This window comes from Molothrus aeneus, chromosome 2 (genome assembly GCF_037042795.1).
Source record: "Molothrus aeneus isolate 106 chromosome 2, BPBGC_Maene_1.0, whole genome shotgun sequence".
In the NCBI taxonomy this organism is placed as follows: domain Eukaryota; kingdom Metazoa; phylum Chordata; class Aves; order Passeriformes; family Icteridae; genus Molothrus; species Molothrus aeneus.
Genome location: NC_089647.1, coordinates 79,296,922 through 79,322,269, shown reverse-complemented (window position 1 = coordinate 79,322,269; position 25,348 = coordinate 79,296,922). Strand labels below are relative to the sequence as shown.

At 36.8% G+C, this 25,348-nt stretch overlaps 1 protein-coding gene across 1 annotated transcript in view; it reads right to left on the bottom strand.

Annotated features, from left to right (window-relative positions):
- The window catches only part of TPP2 (tripeptidyl peptidase 2), a 52,570-nt gene that overhangs the window by 15,218 nt on the left and 12,004 nt on the right, over positions 1 to 25,348 (bottom strand). The window contains exons 8-24 of the mRNA XM_066545159.1: positions 24,745 to 24,821; positions 24,109 to 24,236; positions 22,169 to 22,268; positions 20,035 to 20,183; positions 19,791 to 19,906; positions 18,043 to 18,211; positions 16,019 to 16,176; positions 15,433 to 15,509; positions 14,502 to 14,608; positions 13,551 to 13,705; positions 12,345 to 12,461; positions 10,678 to 10,778; positions 8,630 to 8,726; positions 8,195 to 8,332; positions 6,669 to 6,913; positions 6,390 to 6,468; positions 4,488 to 4,526 (exon numbers count right to left, since the gene is read on the bottom strand). Coding sequence (XP_066401256.1) covers positions 4,488 to 4,526; positions 6,390 to 6,468; positions 6,669 to 6,913; positions 8,195 to 8,332; positions 8,630 to 8,726; positions 10,678 to 10,778; positions 12,345 to 12,461; positions 13,551 to 13,705; positions 14,502 to 14,608; positions 15,433 to 15,509; positions 16,019 to 16,176; positions 18,043 to 18,211; positions 19,791 to 19,906; positions 20,035 to 20,183; positions 22,169 to 22,268; positions 24,109 to 24,236; positions 24,745 to 24,821 — 2,052 coding nt within the window. The remainder of the gene's footprint in view (positions 1 to 4,487; positions 4,527 to 6,389; positions 6,469 to 6,668; positions 6,914 to 8,194; positions 8,333 to 8,629; positions 8,727 to 10,677; positions 10,779 to 12,344; positions 12,462 to 13,550; positions 13,706 to 14,501; positions 14,609 to 15,432; positions 15,510 to 16,018; positions 16,177 to 18,042; positions 18,212 to 19,790; positions 19,907 to 20,034; positions 20,184 to 22,168; positions 22,269 to 24,108; positions 24,237 to 24,744; positions 24,822 to 25,348) is intronic.

Here is a 25,348-nt window from a genome sequence, read left to right as displayed (position 1 = left end):
GTTCTGCAAGCCTTACAAGCTATGACCACTGAAAGGAAAACAATGAGCTTCAGACCCAGGCACCCTCCTCTCAAAAGAGCTTACAGAACAGACTTCACTACAGACCTCAAAATTATTTCATGGGATAAATAAAGTTTACGTTATTATCACATTTAACTAACTATTACAGGGCATTAAGAGGGACTGAAGGTTTATTTATTTTATCTTCAAACACTAGGATCATTTATAACACTTGGCAACTCCCTAGGTACAGAAGATCTCAGAATGGCACTGTCATTGCCATTACAGAAACATTCATCATTAGAGAATAAGGAGAACAAAGGCAGCTTTTCACAAATCAACACTCTAATCTGTTTTCTTATATGAATTTCTCTCTGACAGGAACAGAATTCCTAGAGTAGTGTACTGGATTTCATTTTATATATACCTATAAAAAGACAGAGAGCTATAGACAGAGAAAGACAGCAAGTGAACATATTATCCACTGAAAAAATTTAGGGAAACTTTCAAATTTATCCACTATAAAGATATGCAGCATTGAGAAATTGTGATGCATACAGGATATGCATTTCGGTCAGTGTACTCTGTGGAGTCTTGTAAGCGTCACTGGGTTAACTTTTAACTGAACTACAAACTACACACATAAACAAGCACAGTGCCATCAAAACACTCACCTCTTAAACAGCTTAATTAACAGTTAATTTGGCTTCAAGATTTCAATTTAGATTTCTGTCTGGTGTTTTACCACCTAGTACTTTATATGTAAAACATGTATAAAACTATTGTTATTTGTACTTCAAAGCTTTCATAGCAAAGCTAACCACGGGAAAAAAAGCTCCCTCTAGGAACACATCCCAGGTCTCATTTTCCATTTAATAAGTATCTTCAAATTAATGCCTATTTGCACATACAGATGAATATACATACGGAATTTGAATCTGTTTGAATCTGTTAAGATTCATACAATTTGTGCAGTGTTCCTTATTTTTGTGGCAACTCTCATTTAGTGGAAAATTAATAAGGCTTCTTGGAGCCACCAGGCAGGCTTACACAAAATTTTATCAGACACACACTTAATCCTATTTTTGAATGCCTCATGGTTAAACAGGGATAGTATCTTAATGCTCAAAGGAAGTCACTCTTTTATCTGACTTCACAGTGGTATTTATTAGTCTTCCACTAGTACTTATCAATATTTGCATAATACATTTCTTGCTTTAAACTGGAAGAAAGGATAGCAGAATAGGGAAAATGGTGTAGAAACTTTCATACCCTTGGCTAATTGTTACATACTGCTGTTCAAAAGCTGCATTATGTAAACCAACAAAAAGTCATTCTTACAGACCAAAAAAGTCAATGATTTGTTTTTCATTCTAACTTTGTTCTGGACAAAGTTTGGAGACAAGGAGAAAAAGTAATCAGATTTTAACTGTGTTACAAATGAAAACAAAGACACCTGTTTATTATGTGGCAAGAGCCCCTTGACATTTTTGTACAGTATAAAAGAATTAACTATCTTTGGAAACCTAGGCTATATCCTGGCATAACCACAAACTGCTTTTATGCAAAACAGAGATGCAGTCAGGTGGATTGAAACCTGCTGAACATCCGGGCCCAGAGGGTGGTCAGTGATACACAGCTGGAGGTCAGTAACTAATTTTGTGCCCTAGGGGTCAATTCTGGATTGAACCCTGTCTGATGTCATCATTAGTTACCTGGATGATGGAGGCAGAAGGCACCCTCAGCACATTTGCTAGTGACACCAAAGTGGGAGGAGTGGCTGAGATGCCAGGGAGTCTGCTGCCATCCAGAGGGACCTCAAAAGGCTGCAGAAATGGGCTCAACAGGAGCCTCATGAAGTTCAATAAAGATAATTGCAAGAACTGGAAAAGAATAAATCCAGGCACACTACATGCTGGGGGCCATCCAGTAGGAAAGCAGCTTGGCATCCTGGTGGACACCAGGTTGAACATCAAACAGCAGTGTGCCCTTGTAGCAAAGAGGGCTACTAATCTTAGAAGAGGGCCTGGACCTATCTTTGAAAAATATGAAAAATCTACACTTTTTTTTTTGACTGACTGCATTGCTGAAGAAATATATAAACAAGTTTTCTGTGCAGGAAAACATCTTAACTGCATGTAAATCTATGACAGGGCAGGGTAAATACCAAAATTTTTAAACTAAGAAGGCCTTTGAGTTGCATTCTCAGCAAAATGCATTAATTATTGGAGCTCTTACAGAACAATGCCCTGAACTACACTGTGTTTTATTTCTCAGAATATGCCAAGTTGGAAGGGACAAAAGGATCATCAAGTCCAACTTCTGGCCCTGCACAGCACCATCCCCAAGAGTCACACCATGTGCCCAAGAGTATTGTCCAAACACTTCTTCAACTTTGTCAGGTTGATGCTGTGACTTCTCTGGGGAGCCTGTTCCAATGTCCAACCACCCTGCGGGTGAGGAACCTTCTTCTAATATCCAACCTAAATCTCCCCTGACACAACTTCAGGCCACTTCAGGTCCTGTCACTGGTCACCACAGAGAAGAGACCAGTGCCTGTGGCCCCACTTCCCCTCATGAGGAAGTTGCAGACTGCAATGAAGTCTCCCCTCAGTCTCCTCCAGGCTGAACAGTCCAAGTGACCTCAGCCACTCCTCATACAGCTTCCCCTCAAGGCCCTTCACAATCCTCATTACCCTCCTCTGGAGATTTTCTAATAGTTTAAAATCTTTCTGACGTTGGGGCACCCAAAACTGCACACAGTATTCAAGGTGAGACCACCCTAGTGCAGAGCAGAGCAGAGCAGGACAATCCCACTGGTGCTGCTGTGCCTGATGCCCCCCAGGACACGCTTTGGCCCTCCTGGCTGCCAAGGCACTGCTGACTTCAACTTCCCATCAACCAGGACACCCAGATCCCTTTCCATGGCACTTCTTTCCAGCCTCTCATTCCCCAGTCTGTACTGTACATCCAGGGTTGACCAGCCCAGGTGCAGAATCCAGCAGTTTCCCTTCCTGAATTTCCTATGGGCTGTGATTGCCCAGCTCCAGATTTTGTCAAGATCTCTCTGCAGGGCCTCCCTGCCTTTAGCAGCTCCTCCCAATTTAGCATTGTCTGCGGACTTGCTGAGTATCCCTTCCAGTCCTGTGTCCAACTTCTTATGAAGATGCTGAAGAGCACAGGGCTGAAGATGGAGCCCTGAAGAAATCCACTAGTTTATCTGCTGCTAGTACACTGATGAGTAACAGATGGAAATAACAAGAAGGACTGCTTTTACTTTGGCTTGGGTGGTTTTAGGGCTCAGATCTGAAAACAAATCTCTGTTCTAGAACCAAAGATGTAAAAAATCAATGAAAAAAAAAACCCAAAAAACCACAACCTCTGGAATCTGTTTAATAGGTTTTGTTATTCAAATTCTATTATTATACTTTAATTCCCTTGTTAGAGATTTACTTAGTGAAGATCTTATACCCTATTTATCAGGAAGTCATGCACTCACATGGAATTTTACATTATCTTTCTGAAAGCGATTTGTGTGATTTTCAGGTATGAAAATAAAACTCAGCAACATACACTAAAATCCTTCTTGGAAAGCCTAATCTCATTCCTTCCAGGTTATTACACCAAAATGAGAGTAAGTTAGCAGCTTACTATTCACAGAATAACAGAGTATGACTATAAACTATGTTATTCACAGTTCTCAACAAGAATCCTGGCTAATCTGCATGTCACTCCAGAACAAAGTACTTTGAAATCAACAGAAAGTAAATACCTTTACAACTTAAGAACAAGAAAAAACCCAGTAACCTTAAGTAGGTAGCTTAGTGAAATATATTTTTGCATTTTTTTAAACAAACTGGTTTATGCTGACTGCTGGTAAAATATTGTATTATCTGACATGACAATACAAGAAGGAACAATACTAAACACTGTTACACTAAAAGTCAACCCCTCTCTAAACTATCTGGTACATGTTCCAAAATTCATTCTGTGAATACTACTACCTGCTACGTGACTGTATAAACTCTAGCTTCCTTGTATGTTTTTTATGACTGTAAAGAAGACAACTATCAATTTAGTAGACTGGGAATACAGTTAGAGATTCAATTATTCAATTTGAAGTTCATATTTGATTCTCAATCTGCAGACAGAATAGGCAGAAACACTTGCCACAAAAAATCTTGACCACAAACAGTGAACATTCCTGAGTATTTAAGAACAAGAAAAATTGCAGATCACTAACAGCACATGCATTTTTCCAGCACTTATGGCAGAAGTATACAGATGCTCACGTGCCTCTCAGCTATGTGTTACAGTAGTGTTTTGTCATTCTACCAGTAAACATACTTAAGGTGCTGAAGTAAATAACTGAGGTCTAAGCAGGTAGATGGAGAAGACAAATTAAAAACCAAGACTGGTAGACAAATTCTTTAAGTCATATGCAAAAAGATTTCAGTATATCTTTTTCAAAAACTAACATTCAGTACCTTTTTAAATTTTCCTTGTCGCTTTGCTGCAGACTGCCCCTGGGAGTTAGAATAACATACTGTAAGAAAACATGCACACACCACACAGGATGGAGACACCTTCTCTGTACAATTACAGTTATACTTCCAACCTACAGATTTCCAACTTTTAGAGATTCACATGTATGATCAAACATGCTCTTAAAGCATGCTCTGTCAGGTTTTTATAATCAATAAACCAATGCATCACTGTATATATGATCCATTACTCCTGCAATATAAGCAAGTGTTGTTAACCACTTAGCTTCAATAAATAAATTACAGAAATTCAGCCTCAGAATTTTAGATTTTAGACTGTTCAGTGGCATTGTTCTCTTTCATAGTAAATACAGACAAATTAGATACATTTTCCCTTACCTTGCATCCACTCACTGACTTAGAGACAACTTTGCTGCCTAGTCCTCCTTTTTTGTCTCCTGGTACATATTGAGGTTCACTAAAGGCAGCAGAAAGTATCAATTGCTATTTGATACCATCCTTTTTCCATTGAAATATGACCATAACAATAATGCCTTTGGCTATGACATGAGGAACATCTCAGCTGGAATTTCTTCCTGTGTAAGGTCTTAAGTATTCTCTATCATATGAAATTTGACAGGCTGTATCTACCTATCTCCTGCTTCCTATCCCAGAAACCACTGTATATAGCCACTTAGTCTGGTTTTAAAATAAAATATGCAAGATTGCAACCAATAGTTAAAGGAAGTGCACAATTCTAGCTAGGGAAACTAAATTATCATGGATTTCATAAAAGCACACTTGCAACCTTGCAGGTACCACAAAAATATTAAACTAGGTATTTTAGAGCTCCTAGTTACTGGGTTTTTCCTCACTGATAAATAAATTCTCCTAATACATTATCATCTGCAGTTACATACAATCTGCCCCAAAAGTACAACCATTTAGATTGAATTAACTAAACTTTTATGCTTAACAATATCTAAAGGTACATGCCAACCTACTCTCAGAAACTTATTTTCTATGAAGACATACTCTAGTTTTATACATGTTGTTCAGCCACATCTAGTGGTATATGCACATAGATCAACTATCACTGAGTACTAACAATCATCAGGATTGACTAAAATTTAGTCTCAGGCTTACCATCTGTTTAAAAACAGCTAAGGGAATCTTCTAAGCACTGTAGCACCAGATACACAGAAAAGTGACAGTTACTATAATCACTGTTGCATCACAGAGTCATACAAGTTAAAAATATTTTTCACAGGGTGCTGTGTTATGAGCAAAAAAAATCTTTCATTTTTTTCTAGCCTCACACACAGAGATCTTATACCATTCTGTTGAAGCATACAATCATACCAGTGGTTGACAACAACAGTGTGTAGCAGGTAAGAAAATCTGTTTATGCATTTGAGTCAGCAAAATTCCTATAACTTGGTAACAGTAACATATATGTGTTTAGAAAGCACATGTTTCTGCTGAATATTGCATGCATGCAACAAAGAGTATTACAGAACCAACAAGCACATAACACTATATGCATGTATTTTTCATTCAAAAATTAGATTAAGCTAGGGAGTTACATAAGGTCAATTTTAAAGCCTCCACACCAACAAGAAAGCAGTTGCTTCTAGAAATAAAAGATTTTAGAGCAAAACAATTAAAACTCAAAATTTAGAAAATGCAATTAAATTTGAATTAGAAGATGAAAACAATAATAGAACTACTTAGAAGTTATGCTGACTTTAGAATGAAACAACTGCTTCTAAAATTTATTATGTTACCAAACCTAATGCTCTTTAAAGTACTAATTCCATACATTACAGCACTTCCTGGCATGCAATTTGCTTGCTAGAAAAAAAAATTCAGAAAAAACCCCCGTCATCCATTCCATATACTCACAGCTTTCTTTCCAAGTTCTGTTTTAGACAGAGTAAGACTTCCTGCAAGATAACATCCTGGTCCTGCTCCTTTAGGTATTCTGTTCAAAGAAAGTAAGTTCAGTGTTAAAACCAGGTTCACTAAGGTTCCACAGAAATTCAATAAAGACACCTAAGAGGGAAAGAGCAACACGAGGAATAACCAAGCCTGGACAGGCAGACACTATTAAAGTATCATTTTAGGGAGGTGCAGAGGCAGCTGCCTAGATACAGATGAGAAAATCAACACTTTGTAACTTACTTGTCATCAGGCAGGGATGTAACAAAGAATGGCTGACTGTGTTTCGGTGGTAATGTCAAACTGTTGGATTTCTTCTTCCCTAAGAGAGCAAGGCTATGGTTTTCATAAATATCTAAGCTCAAGGTACTAGACAGCCTATGAGAAACAATAAATGGCAGGTCTTTGATGCGATCCAGCTCACTGTTCTGCTCATGACGAATTTGTAACCGAATAGTGTAATCTCCTTTTTCCAGTTTCACAGAATACTGAAAGAAAGAAGTTCTCATAAATGCCAAGATTCAATATTTTACCATTAATAAAAAAAGCTTCCAAACCCCAGAAATAAGACTGTCATGTTTTGAAAGCATTCTTTAATTTTTAGCAACCTGACAGGGCAACACATGTCAGTACACATTCCAGCAACAGTATGCTAAGTCTCCTTTCTGATACTGCTACACTAAAACAGAAAGCAGCCCCAAGTAGAAAGGAACAACAACTCAGAACTACCCTGCTCCTAGAATATCCCTCTTCCTGGCTAGGGAGTGATGCTTCCTGTTGGTATTTTTTCTGGATTAAATAATTCAGAATTGTTTTAGAATTGTCCTATGATGCACAACACCAGAGATTTACAGCATGATAGTCCACCAGGTCTAAATAACAAAGCACTAGGGTGATGTTTAAATTTTATATTATCTTAAAAATTCAGGTTAAGGAACAGAAGCTTACACAATGCAATTTTCGAAAATAATTTATAAACTGTAAAGCATGTCTCTTGAAACTATCTTTTGTACACTTCCAGAATAATCAATACATCAAAATTACCATTACATTGATGATGTTCAACTGTGATTTTATATTGGCAAAATATAGTTTCAAACAAAAAATTATGAATAATGTTTCTTTTACAACTTTTTTTCCTTTTTTAATTTTTTTTTTTTTATTTCTCCCTACTTCCCCCATGATCCAGGCACACAGTCTGTTAAGGCAGAAAGAGATTCCCGCAGAGGGTAGAGTATCTAACAAGGGTTGTGCAAGAAACTTCTCTTTCAAGGATGGCAACAGGAAGCAAACAAAGCTGAAGTACTAAAAAGGCTGTCTGAAGATATCAACAGCACAGAGGACAGTGTTCATGAATACAGAAGCCCCTGCTCTATCAGCACACAAGTCAGACCTTTCCACCCTGCATAGAAAAGTTTAAGGTACTGTCTTTGTAAAAAAACAAAACAAAGAACAACATGATTTTGAACTCATTTCTTGAAAAGCACCAGACAAAATCACAAGAAATCAGAAGTTAACAGCTTTTCCTCTTTCTCCTTCTGCAGGAGAGAAAAGAAAAAAAATAATGTTCTATTTCATGGACACTTAACGTTTTTTTGATACAAATACATCATCACTGAACCTTGTATGACTTCTTGTGACTACATAAGAACATTAGAATTATGCATCAGGAAATGTAAAGAGCTAACAGGAGGCCTTGAAGGTAAAAAAAATGAACATTTTCAGAGTCTTCAGCAAAAAGAAGGTAAAATAAATACATTACTCTGTACCTGGTGTGGATAGGCATCTCCTGAACCCATCTGTCTTTTGTTCTGGTCAAAAATAATCCAGAGCTGACTATCAAATTCAGATTCATACAACAATTCACAAAGAAGTGGACAACTTGGAGTTACTTCTCCACTCTTGGGCTATTAAAAGAAAGGTAAAAGCATTTAATCTACTACAGAAAAAAACAAGTACAATCCTTAGATACATATTCAAAAAGATAACTGTAGCATGTTTCAAACAACAGTAGCATGAACTGTAGCATGTTTCAAACAACAGTAGCTTTTAAAGTGGACCAAATCAGAATTTTGACTGTAGGGAGCCTAGAGTGTGACTCCAGACCTCCTTTCTGAGAGAAAGCTAGTTAAAATTAAGACCTAATTAAAGAAAACATGACGTGTTTAATAACTTTAAAAAACCCCAACTAATGTAACCCTTACCTGATGGAAGTTATAGGTCAAAATCATCTCATACAGTTGACGATTATTTGGTAAAATATCTCTGGATCCCAAAGGTTTTATTTTTGCACTCACTGGTCTGCAGTTAAACAACAAAAGGTTCTCTTGAGAAACATGCATCCTCTATCAAAATTTGTCTTAAGTAGAAGCATGTTCTGAGATACAACTGAATTCAGCACATGCCATAATATCTCATATATTGTAACTATCCAAGCAGCATTAATTCCTCAGTTAAAATTATTGTCAGTCCAAAAAACAAGGTTTAGTGACACTACAGACACTGCCAAAAAAAAAGGAAAACAATGTAGTAGGCATGTCTAAATGCTCAAAATTAAAGGCCATTAAGTTTAAGAGAAAAAAAATCAGGTTACATTTCTAGTATCCATGCTGAAATCAATACTTGTCTTCATAACTGATTAACGGCACTGCAATTAGAAGACAGAACAATTGATAATTCTTTTTTATAGAAGGTTGTGTCTTCAGAGAATGTAAGAAGCCTCACAGTAATCTGAGTAGTAACACAGAAAAAAGTACACTACAGAGTGTTTATATTAAGTCAGACACACTCGGGAAAAGTAGTCAAAGTTCAGGGTAGCCAAACATTTTAGACCTTAAACATCAAAAAATGTAAACAAAATAATAATGATATAGGAAAAATCTAAGCTTCAGAGATAAAAAATAGCAGAATCAGGGTGGTCTGGCATCATTGAAGTTTACCTTTCATTTATTAAATCAGATAACCTCTAACTACATGATGAGAATTTGTCTCTAAGGTTCTGCCAGCTCTTTCACTGTCCAAGGGCACAAACTAGTCACCCAGTAAGATATGGTGCTGGGTCAGACCACAAGTCTGCTTAACCCAGGTTTCCTAGTCTGGCAGACACTGGATAGACTGCTGACAGAAGTCTTAAGAACTGAGTAATACCACATATGACATGATATGTCTCCCTAACATTCACCCTGCCTCCAAGCATTTGAAACAAGAGACAGAATGAAAAGCCATTCAGTAATTCTCTCTGTCATGACTCATTAGTTCATTCAAGAGATACTATTCCTGCTTTGATTTAAATACATAAGTATTTATCCATAGTTTACTTAATTGCAGTTCATTTACTGTCAGATGAGGGAGTAAAGAGCACGTCCATTTTTCCTACCAACAGTAAGGCAAATATTAAGGCACTGTTTTATTACCTCATTTACAGCACATCAAATGGATTATTTCTGAATGTAATATTAGGTGATACGTTCATTAAACTCCTGGCAATTCCAATTAGTCAATTCCAGTTACAAGTACCCAAAAGCCCCAGACAGAGCTAAAAGTTTCCACTCACAGGCCCAAATAATGGAAAACTTTGGATTACTGACCACTGTGAAATTATCTCAAAAGTACCACTTTATCCTTCTGAAGTGACCAGCTTTAATCACTGCTGCACTGTCTAGAAATTTTCCAGTAAAGTTTTTTCCCTAAATCAGCATGTGTTAAACTAAACACAGCTTTCCCCAAAAAATCTCCACCAGATTCTACAAAAATAGTTTAAATCAAGCAAGAGAGAGACGATGGTTTTCCCAGGCCAAAATTTGGCAGGATCCCAAGCAGCTGTTTAGGAAAAAAAAAAAAAAAAAAAAAACAAAAAAAAAAACAAGCCAAAAAAACCCCCAACAAAATAAAATGAAAAAACCAAAACAACAAATAGTAGCACATAATAACTCCAATACCTCTACAAATTTTTTTTTTTAGATATTAAAGTACCTTTTACATCTAAGTGTCTGGAAGCAGTGGAATATTTTTGTAAATTTTTCTTCTTTCAAATTTGTTTAAGGAAAGTAATTTGTCTTGAAAAAGTCACCACAAAGAAGAGAATGCTGACGAATTAACTGATGCTGACAAATTAATTGATGCTTCCAAAGCTACTTTGAATTTGACAAGAATATTTTTGTAATCCTGAATTTCACTGCTAATGTGTTACTTTCTAAACTCTACGTATGAGCAGTTTTCCCAGTCTCCCAAAAGAGTTCCCCAGAAACTCTACCTGAGTGTTTGAACCCAGCTTTTCAGATTTATGCACGGAGCAATATCTTCGTATTTCAACAGGGACTGAACATCAAATCGCACAATGCCTTCTGAAGCGTGCTAGAAGAGTACAGAACAATTATGTTTCTGTCACTTACAACAGCAGATGAGGACCACCTATTATGATCCTCAAAAATACAACATAAGCTGTAGTTATTTATACTTTAGCAAGTAATACTGTGTAATTTTGAAAGTGTCACACGTGCATCTCTATTTTACAACAGCAGATAATACTGGGACTTGCAAAACTTATATAAATAAAACTTAAGTTCCAGTTGCTCTCATCTTTTCACTTCCTAATTTAAATACTTTGTACAGAACTAGTAAGTCATACTACAGGCAGGACTGCAATTGTTTGTGCATTTAGGATGATTTACCTTAAATATGTAATTCAATGTATACAATATAGAATATTAAAACAAGTATTTTGTGGTGCTTCCTAGGACTATTATTACAGAACAGATTAACTCTGAAAAAGACAAACAATACTGCATACATAGACTTGGTTATGGGCAAAATAATTCAAAAAGTTTATTTCTAGCAGTATCCCATGACAAAGACACTAGGATATGAACACTATTGAAATTTATTTTATGGAAGTTACTGGTGCTCAAAAAGGAACAGCAAGACTATTTGTATTCTCTTATTTTTCTGTGTCCATTATTCTTTTGGTACAATCCTGCTGGGCTGGGGGCAGCTTCTGTGCACACCATCACCAACAGCTCTTTCTTTTTCTGTTCTACCAGTTCAAGACCTGGTACCTTAACACACTACCCACTCTTTCTTCCTCAGTTTATTCAGCTCTTAGAGCCTGAATACATCCAAATTCACCCACAGGAGAGCTACAATTTGCTCTGGCCTTTAGCTGAAAGAAAGGCAGGAGCCAAGACAGATTGGCATGCTGCTGCTTCATGCAGGTACCAGCTCTCAAAGAGCTCTCTCCTGAGGGAGGCAGTGCCAAGCCAAAGCTGCATAGGACAGCAAAGAACACAGGACCAAGACAAAGTACTGTAGATATCACACAAACTTTTTTAAGCAACTTTTCCAATCCCTTAGTATCACAGACCATTAGGAATCATGACACTGCCCCACCCACTGTACCTTCAACTACCCTAATTGATGACTCAAGCCAATCCCCACATCTCAACAGAACACTGAATAGAAAATAAATTTTAAGGAAATTTTACTCTGAATATGGTATACAGAGTGCTGTTGTTTTAGCAATGGTAGTCTAGATATTTACGTACAAGAACTGTGGTCCCAGCAAAGTTTATTTACATAAAACACTTGGTACTGTAAGCATATTTATATTTTCAACCTTTTAGTATGTTTTATGTACTGATGTTGAGTTTAGGTTTTTTGTTTGGTTTTTTTTTCCCTTCTTTTTCCACTAGTGGTTTATAATGAAAAGGCATAGAAAAAAATCATAAATTATAGCAACTGGCATTTCTCTGGGACTGAACTCCAACTTACCAACTTTTAAGAGAGAACATGAAAGTCTCATGTACAAAAATACTTTCACTGTTTCTAAATTCAGGCAAGAAAGAAGAAAAGCTGGTTTTTTTTTTTTTCTGAGAAACCATAGGATTTCACAGTAATTCAATATAAGGACTCTGGAAAACTTACCATGTTTAGCTGAGGAGCACCACAAAGCACACCATGGAAAGAAATTGTGTAATTAATGCTAACATCACTAAGGCTTGCCCACCACCGAGCAACACAAAATTCAATGGTTTTTCCAGCCTGGGTAACAAAAGCACAAAGTTAGACTCCAGCTCCCATCATCCTCTTCTAGTGATCCCAGCCTCCCAAAACCCAACCAAAACAAAAAAGACAGAGTACAACCCAAAAAAGACTTCTTATGTCCAGTTTACTCCAATTGTACAGATTTGTAGAGTAACAAGACATTATACTTGGTTCAGAAAACATAAGACAATTCCAACAAAACAGCATGACTGTTTGAAGCATGAAAAATGCTTCAAAACAAGGAGTGCCAGGGTACACCCTACAGAGGAAGGTACTGCTTTTAAATGTTCTGTCTTCTATTCTTATCCCTCAAACTAGGCAGACAGGTTAGTTCATAGATCAGTTTCATGCGTGTCCCCTAAAAAACATGCATTAAAAAAAGAAATCTCACTCACTCTCTAAGTAAGATGACACAAAACTTGAGATGTTTGAGTTAGTTTTGGTTTTGCCTGGTTGGTGGGGTCTTCTGGGTTTTTCTTGTTTCGGTTTTTAAATAACATGACAAAATAATGTGTCAATGGGACCAACACAGCTTATGGTCCTCCACCTGATATTTCCACAGTGGGTAAGGGACTGAACTGCAGAGAAATTGTAACTACTCTTTGGCATTAGAGCTATACAACTAAACCTAAACCCCTGAACTGCTAGCTCATTCTCTGACTGTTTTGGACTCTTTGAGCTAGCATTATTCAAGCTAAGACTCCTGTACCTAGGATGTATGAATGTGAGCCAGTCAGTTATCCCTGGCTTCAAGATGAAGACGTCCCAGACTACCGCATTAACTGCTAAAGGCAAAATATGCTGAATTATCCAACAAGGCATAGCTCCTATTTGAAAGGGAAACAAACTGCTCTGCATAAAAAAGCACAAGCAAATTGCAGAGATTAACATGTATTATTTTACTAAATAGCTCAGAAACATTAGCAAGCTGATAGAGATCTTTTCAAAACTGAAAATCAGATGCGTTGACTACTGTAACAAACACACAAAGTCTTGGGTTTGGAGTTTTTCTTAGGACAAAAAATCCCAAATAAGTAATGTTATACTGTACTGGTACATCATTTACCCCACCCTAGGGTAACTTACTAAGACAGGAAATGCTTCAATCACTGAGCCTTTTTCTGGTAAGGATGAAAATTTGTAGAACTCATGACTTCTGTATGCTTTTTGCTTCACAAGTTGAACAGCATGAAGCACAAACTTGGCAGTCACATCAGCTGAACATGAACACACTGTCACTTCTACATTAAAGAAAAAGAAATTTAGTCTGAAGACACAAGAATTTTAGAAGAAAAGCAGAGAAACATTACTTTCACAAGCAATTTGTAATTTAAGAAGTTATGCAGTACCCAAAGTGGCTCCACATATGAAAAATACTTATACATCAGTTAGTTTCAAAAGCTCTTTCAGGTTAAAAAAAAAACAGCTAAATTTGGAGGATGGTTAAAGAGAAACATGTCTTAATTAAATGGTGAAAATTAATCAGATAGTACAGATGTATCATCTGCATAGTACAGACTGATGAATTGCAAAATAAGAGTCCTATCACTAACTTCAGTCTAAATCAAAGATTTTTGAAAGGACTATTGTTTAGTAATTTCACAAAGAAAGACAAGGAAAACAGCCCCTTCTTTTCCTTCTTGCAAAATTGTGAGCTTTTAACCCATTGTGAAGATTACATTTTCTTCAGTTATGACTTCTTTCAACACTACATCCATACACCTTAAAAACTAGGTAAGCCTCAGACAGTGATACTTTTCCATAAACACAGGCCATTCCTCCAGGTACAGGCAACCACTTTAGAATGTTATTGGCCGGATGTTATTAAGACTTAGAATCAAGATCCTACTATACCAAAAACCATGAAATAACTCAAAATTACTCATCTAAGAGCTTAAAAATCAAACAAAAATTTACATATTCATGGGCCAAAATCTTCAGTATTTATTCAGGCAGAACTCAAAATTATTTAAAACCAACTTTGTCAAGTCTGACAAATGCAATTTTTTATTTAGGTAATGTGGTCATTTTCCTTACCAGCCCATGTAGCTCCCTGGGGAACATCAATGAAGTGCCTTCGGATCTGACCAGGTTTAAAATGAACATCTGTGTATGTCAGGTCATAGCTTGATGATTCATCTACTCTGTATGTCAAAAGGAAAACACAAATAGTAGTCAAACAAGCTGTGAAGCCAATTTTTGTAGGATTTTTAAATGCAAAAATACTCTAAAAATGTGTACAATGAGGATATTTAGTATTTAACACCAATTATATTAATCCTACTAATACAGAATCTGACAGTACAACGTATCAAAAAGATTTAAAATGTCAGCTCCACCACACTATGTAAATACCCTCCTAAAAATTACAGTGACTAAACAGAAATATCACAAAATCCTCATTTTCAGTGGATCTGCTTTTCCTGGCTGAGTGAATTGCCACTGAAGTGAGCTAAGGTATGGAAGTAGCAATATTTCCATGAATAAATTAGAAAACAGTTACTTTGTCTTTCCCCTAATAAATAAACCTGTTTATTAAACCAAATAGGTTTAATAAAATATTCTCCTTCTTTATCAACATAAGTCTTATTTTTAACCCAATGATGGGCAAAATACTAACTCTAAACTCACTGTATTGAAGTCATGATCAAAGACTATCCCAATGTATACAATGGCCAAATAATGCCCTCTGGCTCTATGTACTCTAGTTCCCAGGCAGAAATGAAAAACCAAACTCCAGCTGACCTACACATATGAACAGTACATTGATTAATAATTTGGTCAACAAGCCAGAAGGCGTCTGTATGCTGATAGAAAAGGAAGCTGCTGCCACTGTGGCTCAGCCCAGCAGAACACACTGCTGTCATGACCAAACTATTAAAAAATGTCACAACTGCATAAGCCTGTTATAAGAATCTTTTCAGGTTTTTGTAGAAAGGGAACTCTCAAGAGTTCTGGATTTACTCACCTTGTTGGTATAACAACAGTGATTGGAACTCTGAACAAAGGGCCTGCATTAGGCATTGCTGTATCATATCCACACACCTAACAAAATAAAATATAGCAACTCAAAATCTTTGGTCAAAATCAAACTATAGAAGACAACATTCAACTTAAACCAGTTGCAGAGTATTTTGAATCTTTGTAGTTGTCACTGAGGAGAAGATGTCATTTGAGCACTGTCACCCTAGAAACAGTAAAACACCAACAATCACTGAGGAAAAAAAAAGATTTTTCTCATTTTGACTCATTCCACCAGAGGGAAAAAACTTAAGCAATAGTTATTTATTTGGCTTATGTTTTCTATATGCTCTTATTTTTCAAACAGATACTCAAAGTTCTACAGGCATATGCTATACAACATTGTATAGCCCAACTATTCCTGAACCCTGGCTTCAGTTTGTATAGACTGAAATACATTGTGACACTACTTTCTGTTCTGTAAACTCAAAGATTTTATTTCCTTAAATGTTATTTCCATAAAAAGTTGACAGAGACCCCATAAGGACAGACAAGGGCACAAAGTCTTGCTCAGAACACCAGTACTTCCATACCTCTGTATAATGTACTCCTCCACTCAGGCCACGTGGATCCACACGAATATTTATGTGTCGACACTGGTTCATGAGTTCTAAATGACTAGGACACTGGACCCATGGTGCATTTGAAGTTAAAGCTAAATGAAGCTGGAGAGATATTCTTTCTGTGTTTTCTGTCAAGAAACAAATTATAAAATCAAATCAGTAACACAAACATGTGCACAGAGTCCACTGTAACCGTATTTGCCATTAAAATACACACATTGGTAAAATGTAATAGGAACCAATTTCTTAGAGCCCCTGGATCTCTAATTCTGCACAAAGGGAGCGTTCTATATTACTTCTTTTTACTTGACAAAAAAAGAATAGGAACAGTAGGCAGTAAAAGGAAGGTGGTATCTAGCTTTGAAATTCCTCTCCCCTGAAACAGTCAACCCTGACAAAGCCAAAGGTAGGCTGCTAAGCAAGGCTTCAGTTACCCCCAACATAGTCTGCAAGCAGGTATAAACTTCCTTCTACAGATAAAGTATTGCCTAATGCAGAGAAATACAATAAAAAGCAATCACACTGATTCTCAATGCTATGCTAATTACCAAACTACATTATAAAGCATACTAAGTAAGAGGTGAAGTCTATTAGAATTACTATGATAATCTAGTCAGATTTTGCAAACAGTCTGGCAGATTCTGCAAATTAGCTTTTATGCCAAAAACGCTATGCATTAAGGCACAGCTTCCAGAAAAGCATCCAGAACAGTAGAAATGTTGAAATGTTTTAGTTATTAGGAGCTTCCTCCCGCTCAAAAAATTAATGACACTTTGCAATTTTTTTTTCTGTTTTAGTCCTAATTAAGCTTATCTTAATTTTCAGACATTTCATCATATCTAGATTAAGTAGAGAAAAGAACACTCTATTATAAGTACAGCAGAAGCAATAAAAGCTTGAAGAGAGCTTCAACAGACAAACTGAGCCATCAGCCTCCCTAAACTCTTATTTACAGTTTCTCAAACTCAGTCTTGTTGAAGACACCAGACACAGCACAGAAATAACTAGGGAAAACAGGTACCAGGGAAAACTAGGGAAACAACAGCTATGCACCATTACCAGTCATTTATTGCAAAAGCCTGTTTTTAGATTGCTTATTTCCTGCAGAAGTCTAGTGAACAATTATTTTGTGCCACGTTAAATTTAAAATGCACTGACTGCAATGTAAGCTGCCAAGCAATTAAGTTATTCAGAGTCAGTAATCTGCCCTGATTCATACCCTTTCTGCCCCTAAATAAACTCATCTCTGTCACATGCCAACCTTCTTGATGACCACTGGTTTCAGGAAAGGAATAAACTCATTAACAAGCTCTCACACAGCTCCCTTTCCAAATACAACATAATTCAGTCTCTCAGTGAGTTCCAATTTTTATTAAATAAAGCAGGGCAAAAGGGTTTGCAGAAAAAAAGGTTAAACCTTATTTTCATCTGCACAAGTTATTTTTACCCTTTTAGTAATAAAAATCATATAAATTCCTGTACTGCCCTTCTAAATCTAATCTATAGAAATTCCCGTATTGCCCTTCTAAATTCTAAATCTAGAATTTATAGTCTTTAAATAACTGAGAAACTAAATTTCTGGGTAAGTGCTTTCATCTTTAGAACAATCATCAACCTCTGCCAAAAGTTATCTACAACACAAACCCTGAAGTTCTGTAATTTCATGAAACATCAGGGATCTATGGTTACTCTTTCTGTTTCTCCAAAGCCTCCCCAACTTGACTTTAAATTTCTACAGAACAAAGAGATCTCTTTTTTTCAGTGAGAGGAAGCATTAAATCAAGTCTCCCCAGATAACATGAAAGCCCTGCATATAAGTCTGAGGTTGAAAAGGAAAAGTTGTTTATTTTGCACATCTTCCTTGACCATGAAACTTATCATTACACTGACTCCTTTTACAGTACAGATTCCTATCACTCATCATATCATGGCTTTTTGTGTCAAGTTGACATTTGTATTTCTCTGCACCTCCACCTACTAAAGCTCTTTCCTACCTGTATTCTCAGGAAAGACAGGTTCTATGCCAACCCCATGATCAGATGGTGCCACTATCTGGGCTGGATCTCTGAGGTAGATTCCACGGTTGCTGCCGACAGTAACTGTGAAGCCGATGTTACTTGTGAATGATGAATTCTGAATGAGGTAGTCATAGGCTTTATCAACCTGTTAGAAAGAGCAAGTTCTAAATTAACAAATTTCAACTTAATAGCAATTTATGCATATTCTCTACAATATGAAATGTTTAGCAAGCACAGTAAGAAACAGTGAAGTACCTCACATGCTATCTGAGCAACGTGCGATTGCACGAGACTCAGTACAGAAAATGAGGCAATTTTCTCAGTCTGCAATGGCCACAGAGAGCCAGAAAGCCAAGAACATTTGAAAAACAAACAAGGCCAAGTCTCCTCTGCCACAAACACACAAAAAGATTCCTATTCAGAGATTACACTGAAAAAGAGGATTCAAGGCCCAAACCTACTATTCTAATATAGGTGACTTTTTCATAGGTGGAGCAACACTAGTTAAAATATTGAAAACTTTTATACTATAAGAAGCTGAGCAATTAAAAAAAAGGCAATGGAATACCCATGCAAGTCTTATATATTGATATGAAGTAAAAGAATCAGGTCATGAAATCCAGCTCTGGGTTTAAGTACATGAGATGTCACAATCAACTCACATAAAAAATTAATCTTCCTGTTTGAAAAAGATACCTTTCCACCTCACTTGCTATTTTACTGACTACAAAAATCTTAAGTTCTCTTCTACTTGACAGCAAGGTACCTTCACCAGTGAAGATTAGGGCACTCTCCTTTGAGATAAGTGGACATACAACACCTCGTCTCCAAGATCAATTCTAGTCACATTTTAACACATGATTTAATCACAGGCTGCTAAAACAGCAAGTTTGATTGGTGCATTTTATTTTTTATTTGATATGGCTACCCCCACTGCTGCCTTCTGTATCAAACTCAGCATTACAGATGCACTTAACAGGCATTACCTACTAGGTTCTAGCATCTCCTGAACTTGAATTTTGGACTAAGCATTTAATAGCTGGCATTTTGAAGCACAAGAGAAAAATCTTAGTACTTGTATTATACTAGGACAGGAGTGACTGTAGGCAATAACCAGGCCCAGCTCTGTAAGAACATAAGCTATTGCAAAGGGAGACAGTTAGTATGCCTTTACCATACACAGGATCATATCACAGATTTCCAAACTACTCTGAAGCCCACAGGAAATGATGAGCACTCAGACTGTTTAGTGCAGGCCTACAGCAAAGTCACTGTACAGCTGCAGCTGTACTTCTCTGTGAACCAGCGTGGGTATCTGTTTTCACTGCCCAGAACTTACAGTCCCACCTTTTGTCTGGACAGAACAAGTTCAGCTGTCTCTGACAATACTTAAAAACATTTTTGGACATTAGAACAGAATCTAGGTGCCCATGTGGCACCTAAATCCACATGTGGGTGATGAAACCTACGTGCCACTTTTATGTCCATGTATTTTTTTGATCAGCCTAAGAATGTGTCCAGTTATCACATTTATTTTACAGTAACTGCATGCTGAAACTGGAAGAACCTTCTCATTCCTTCCTCTCCCCCAGTGAGATTTGAGAATCAAGTAGGATGGAACAAACTGAGTGAGATCACCTCAAAAGTTGTTCTGGCTGTTTTATGGGTTAGTTTTTCACCAGCAGTTATTTATATTATACTGGGGTTTTTTTGCTTTCAAATACCTGAATAATACCATGTCCTTGTGCAAATACTTCTATGTTTTCAGCTTTCACTGCAGTATTTTCTAATGCTCTTCTGACAGAATGAACAGTGTAATGAACATTATTAGCTTTGAGTCCTGAAATTAAAAATAAGAGTGTTACTGGATACAACAAAATATTTGAAAGTGACAGCATGCTTTTAAGAGGAAAAAGTATCTAACCACTTTTAGATGATGCATCTATGTTTAACATTGTAGCACTTTACCTGACAATACTAACGCAATGCCTCCACATGCATTGGGAGAAGACATGGATGTGCCATTCATGAGCTGTGTTCCTCGCAGAGTCCAGTTTGGAACTGAAGCAATAGCACCTCCTGGGGCACTGATGCTTACTCCAAGGGCTCCATCAGTGCTAGCATTAAAAAGCAATGGTTAAAACACCGATTTTTTTTTTTTCTTGCACAATTTAAGATAGAGTTGTCAATACATTTAAAAAAAAGTTCGCTTTAGAGAATACTCACTGCATTTTACTTCACTAAATCCATTAACCCATTAAACCCAAGAAAAAAGCATGCCACCAACCAACAATTTAAAATGTCATGTTAATCATCAGCTGTGCCTGTTTCACAGTGAGAGGTTTCTAAATTTTCCACTCCTTCAATATTCTCCACCAGGATTGAGTTTAGCCAGCAGAATACTTTCTGGGATTTGAATTACAAAATGCACACAAACCAACCTATTAAACACTTTCAATAAATAAATTCATATTCCACATAGCCTATTCAATGGTTATTACTTCTAAAGAAAAATAGTAAAAGGAGGAGGAAGGCTAGAAAAGACCCCAAACTTAGACTTCTAATTTTGCATGCTGACAGTTCACTACCAGGTTAAGTTTTGAATTTACAAGCCTGAGACAAGAGGGCAAGGGGAGAACACATAAAAAGTAATGTCAAGACATAGGTCAGGATCAGCTGGGCCTGATCCCTAAACCCCATTTCTTCTTTCACATGCATATTTAAGAACAGAGCAACTGTGTGCCTATGGCACAGTCAGAATAGCATCTAGTTTTGTGAGCCAGATATGCTCCATCTTTCTTGCTCTGGATAGACAAAAATTGCACTGCTTGAATATGGACAGCCCTGTGCCTGAGCTATTTAGTTCTGTAGAGAGGCAGGATATTTTAGGGTACTTATATCCCACACTAACAGCTTCATATGTCTAAAATCCATCTGAAATCAGAATATTCCAAGTATGAAACAGCAATGTGGCGTTTGGACATATTTTATGACAGATGTATATAAACCCATAAAAAGGTTCTGCATCCCAACACCTTGGGACAAGCAGCGCACAGCACATCTGCCTGAAAGCCTCTACTGCTTACTGGGACAGACTGATCCCTGCATCAAGACTGCTCTAGCAAACTTCAGGAACTCTTCAGTCATCTGCATACTGCACCCTGAACAAAGAGAATCCTCCTTTGGCCAGACTTGGCCTTTCAGCTGACTGTTTTACAGGGCACAGCGACTAAGCACACAAGAAGTGATCTATATGTGTATGTGTGTGTGTATGTGTCCATCAAAATCAATTACAAATCAATTTCCCTTTCTCAGCTGAAGGCAGAGAGCGCATTTCTCTTTTCTCTACACAAAACATGACAATCCTTCATAGTAAGATTCTTGAAACAATATACTTGCCTGTAAATATAAACACTAGAACAGCTAGAGAACAACTCCAAAGTCTAAACACAAGCAAGAACTCAAGAAAAGATGTTACTATTTTTTTTGTTTGTCTATCACATTACTATCAGATGCTTCTGAGAAATTAAATAAAAATTGGTGTTTACATTGCCCTTAAAATTTCTTTCACACACTTCAGAAAATTTTCTGTAGTGTAAGGCAGAAAGCAATTTTTTCTGTCTAGTCACACCTCTACTGAACTCAAACAAAACCCTTGAGTAAATTATGCCATCACAGCAATGTCACTGTCACAGAACTAACACCACTGCAGTAAGAGTATTTATTTTAATCTTCATCACTTATAGCACATTTAACTTCACCACACTAACCTAATGAAATAAATGCTATAGAAAAAAAAGTAATTTAAAAAACACAAACAAATTTCCAAACAACCTTTCAGTAACTTTGATTATCCTTGAATAGATCTGCACCCAAATACTTTTCTGGAAAATACAGGCTGTGCTGAGGCAGTTCCATGCTATTCCCTCTCCTCCAGGAGCTCTAGATCCCAATATACAAAAGTGTTACCAGAAGAGCAGGCTAGTTATGCTCTTTCCACAGGGAAGAAATACTTTCATTTTGGTATTAGTGACCTAGTTTAGATTTTGACTTATAACACCTGAACCCCAAAGTAATAAATTGTTTTTGGAATGTAACCTACCTAGGCCCTCTGGATGACCAAGTGTACTGATTTGCTGGCAGTTTTTCTCTCAAAGAGTATTCAGCAACCATCATGTCAGGTGATACATAGGCACCAACACCTGTAAAAAAACATTCAAGCGTTTTAGATGTAATACGAATTTTTATTAAGAATTAAAGTAAAATTCTTAAAATTCTTCTGTGATTTTAGTTCTTTATGAGAAGAAGTCTTGCTTGACATTTAAAATGGAAACATATATTTGCCATCTCATTAAATCCAGATATTTTTGCAAGGCAAGTGTAAACCATTATGCTATGCAGTAACAATGCTGATGGGCACACTGTATAATAGTAAAGTATCATGCAAAGTTCCAAGTTTCACTTTTATTCAGCTGGAATATAACCTTCTACACTTCTTTCTCAACAGCTAACTTGTACATTTCTTCTCCCTCTCCTGCATCTCTTTTCTCTGTTTACACTGCTCTGCCACAAACTGCAACAACTGCACGTCAGAGCAATCCATGTGAATTGGTTCATGTTCACGTGGCTCCCAGCTACACCCCCTGGAGCAAATGGCCATATCCACCCATCTCACTCACTAGACAGTCTCTACTGGGTATCAGTTCCAAGTACAGAGAATATGTTAAACAACTACATCAAAGCCTGATAAAGTAGCAATTGTAGAAGAGAATGCCAAGGATGCACACTGCAACTATGATTTTGTTTACAGCACAAGCACTACCATGGTGGTACAAAACTACCATACCAAGCTGACAAATTTGGCAAGGCTGTCTCTGAGTGAACTAAGCCAACCTGTCAGCTGTATTTTGCTTTACCCTCAAAAAACAAAAACTCTATCTGGTTCACTCCAGATGGAGGACAGGAGCAAACTACTTGGCATGCAGAGTGAATAATCATGCTGTCTCTGGAGTGATACAACTAAGCTGAATTGACAGAGTAGATGCACTGTAAGAGCAAAGCCAATGCAGACATGAAAAGAGTTTGTTAGTTCCAGCTCCAACCCCCAGTCTCAGTACAGAATTAATAGCAGATTAACTTCCAGAAAGTAATCAGTATTAATTCTACTAGCGGCCCTGGAATAGCAGCTCTCCAGCTTCCAAGGCTTCATGCTAGTCTCCTTACATACTGGTCTCCTTGCACAGGAATTGTGACACTTAAAAAGCATCTTGTGTAATGCAGCAGTGAGACAATAAAGGATTTATTTAAAAATTAAGACTAAGCAAGTTACCCCTGAATGCAAGACATTTTGCTGAATCCTATACCTCCATCTTTTCCTAAAGTATCAAAACCATACATTAGCCTATCAGAAAAAGAATTTTAATGACAGTAATAGACTTGCACAGCAGTGGCACTGAAGCTGGAAAAATTCCTCCCCTACAAGGACTTGTCTAGATCCTAGCATGGGATTATTTTCTATCCAAATTAAAAACATCTGTTCCACTAAAAATAAAAATTAGAGTATCTGATGAAGACATGATCGAAAACTGTAGTTTTTAGAATTCAAAATGCATTGCAATACTTTGCAGAAGACTAATTAGAATCCAACTTAGAATCATATTTTCATAAGTTGCATTTACCAGCAGCTATGGGTTGGAGCAAAGTGGTGTGCTTAGACAGTTACAATTGAAAAAATAATCCTGAAATATTCAAGTAAGTCAGACCAAACATTTCTTTTGCAAATTTTATACAAAGCCACATTAAATCAAGATCATTTGCCTCTCATCTCTTTTCTACATATGTAAGGTCTTGAATTCTAAGAAGATAACAATCTAAATTTGTATACCTAAGCATAGAGCAAGTGCTTCTCTCAGAATTAACCTTGTAGCACAGCAGGCAATTTTTTAGATTTTAGTTCAGCAATCAAACATGTAACAAAAGTACAAAGTTTGAAAAGACAGAAGCTGAATACTGTCAAAAAATTTGTCTAAATGAATTATTTACCTATTACACTAGATGTAGTTCCACCAGGACATCCAACTGTAGAAAGGCAAGGACCATTATTTCCTGCACTTGAAACATAGATTACATTGTGTTTCCACACTGCTTCATTAATCACTTCACAAATTCTCCTAAAGTAAGAGAAAGAAATGAATCATTTACTCAACAATATTGCTTTCTTCCACAGGACAAAGCTCTCATTTCTAGGACAACCTTTGACCATTCACCAAACAAGGAAGCTTATGCAGCCTGCTTCCCACACCTAGCAGAGGCGGTTCCAGCTCAGAAGCTGACCACAAAAACATCTTCTGATTTCAAAAAGGAGTGAAAATTATGTAGTGATCCTAGGTCTTCAAATAATACCCCACACATCATGTGGTGTTGCAACTATTAAAGTTCTTTATTATGCTAAAATATTATTTGTATATGTGTTATGTGTATGATATATAAATGAAAACCTTTTTCAATGGGTTTACTACTTTCAAAGCCAGTTTAAAACTTATACTGCAAAGTTTCTAACTTATGAATCATGTGAGCTTGGATGGTTCACTCTTAAGCCACTAGGTGACTTACAGAAAACTCAACAAATACAATTCCATCTCTGTGAAATTAAAATACTTTAACCACAGCACTACTCACCCAGAATTTGGCCAGTGTGTTGCTTCTCCATAGCTGTAGTTGACAAGATCACATTTGTATTTTATTGTTTCTATCATCTGATAAAGTAAAAATGGAAGTCAAAATATGTGCTAGTCAAAGAATGAAAGTGACTTCAGGAACGACCGAAAACATCTGCTTAAATTGATTTGCTACATATCTCAGAAAGACATATAAATCTCTTGAATCTCTTGAATTTACTGCAGCCAGATAAGTGCTATTTTCCCAAAGAACTAAGAAAATTAAAAAACCTATTAAAATTAAAAAACCTAAACCCTGAAAAGCCTTATTTTTGCCATGTTCCCAGCTATAAATCAAGGCATTACCCTAAGAGAAAACTGCAGACAGCACTAGTGTTGTCTCAAGAACATAAAATTCTCCTTTCCTGTGCAGTTTGATTGAAGTACAAAAAGTTGCAAAAAAGTTATTGTTCATGTTGCTACATCAAAATATCCCATGGACCACAACATAGTCTTTTCATATCCTTTTCTTGTGTAAAATTTTTCCTTATCAACTCATTATACAGAAAAGCTCTTGGATGATCTTTCATCATTAAAAGGAACGCTCTTTTTCCTCACTCTTAGGA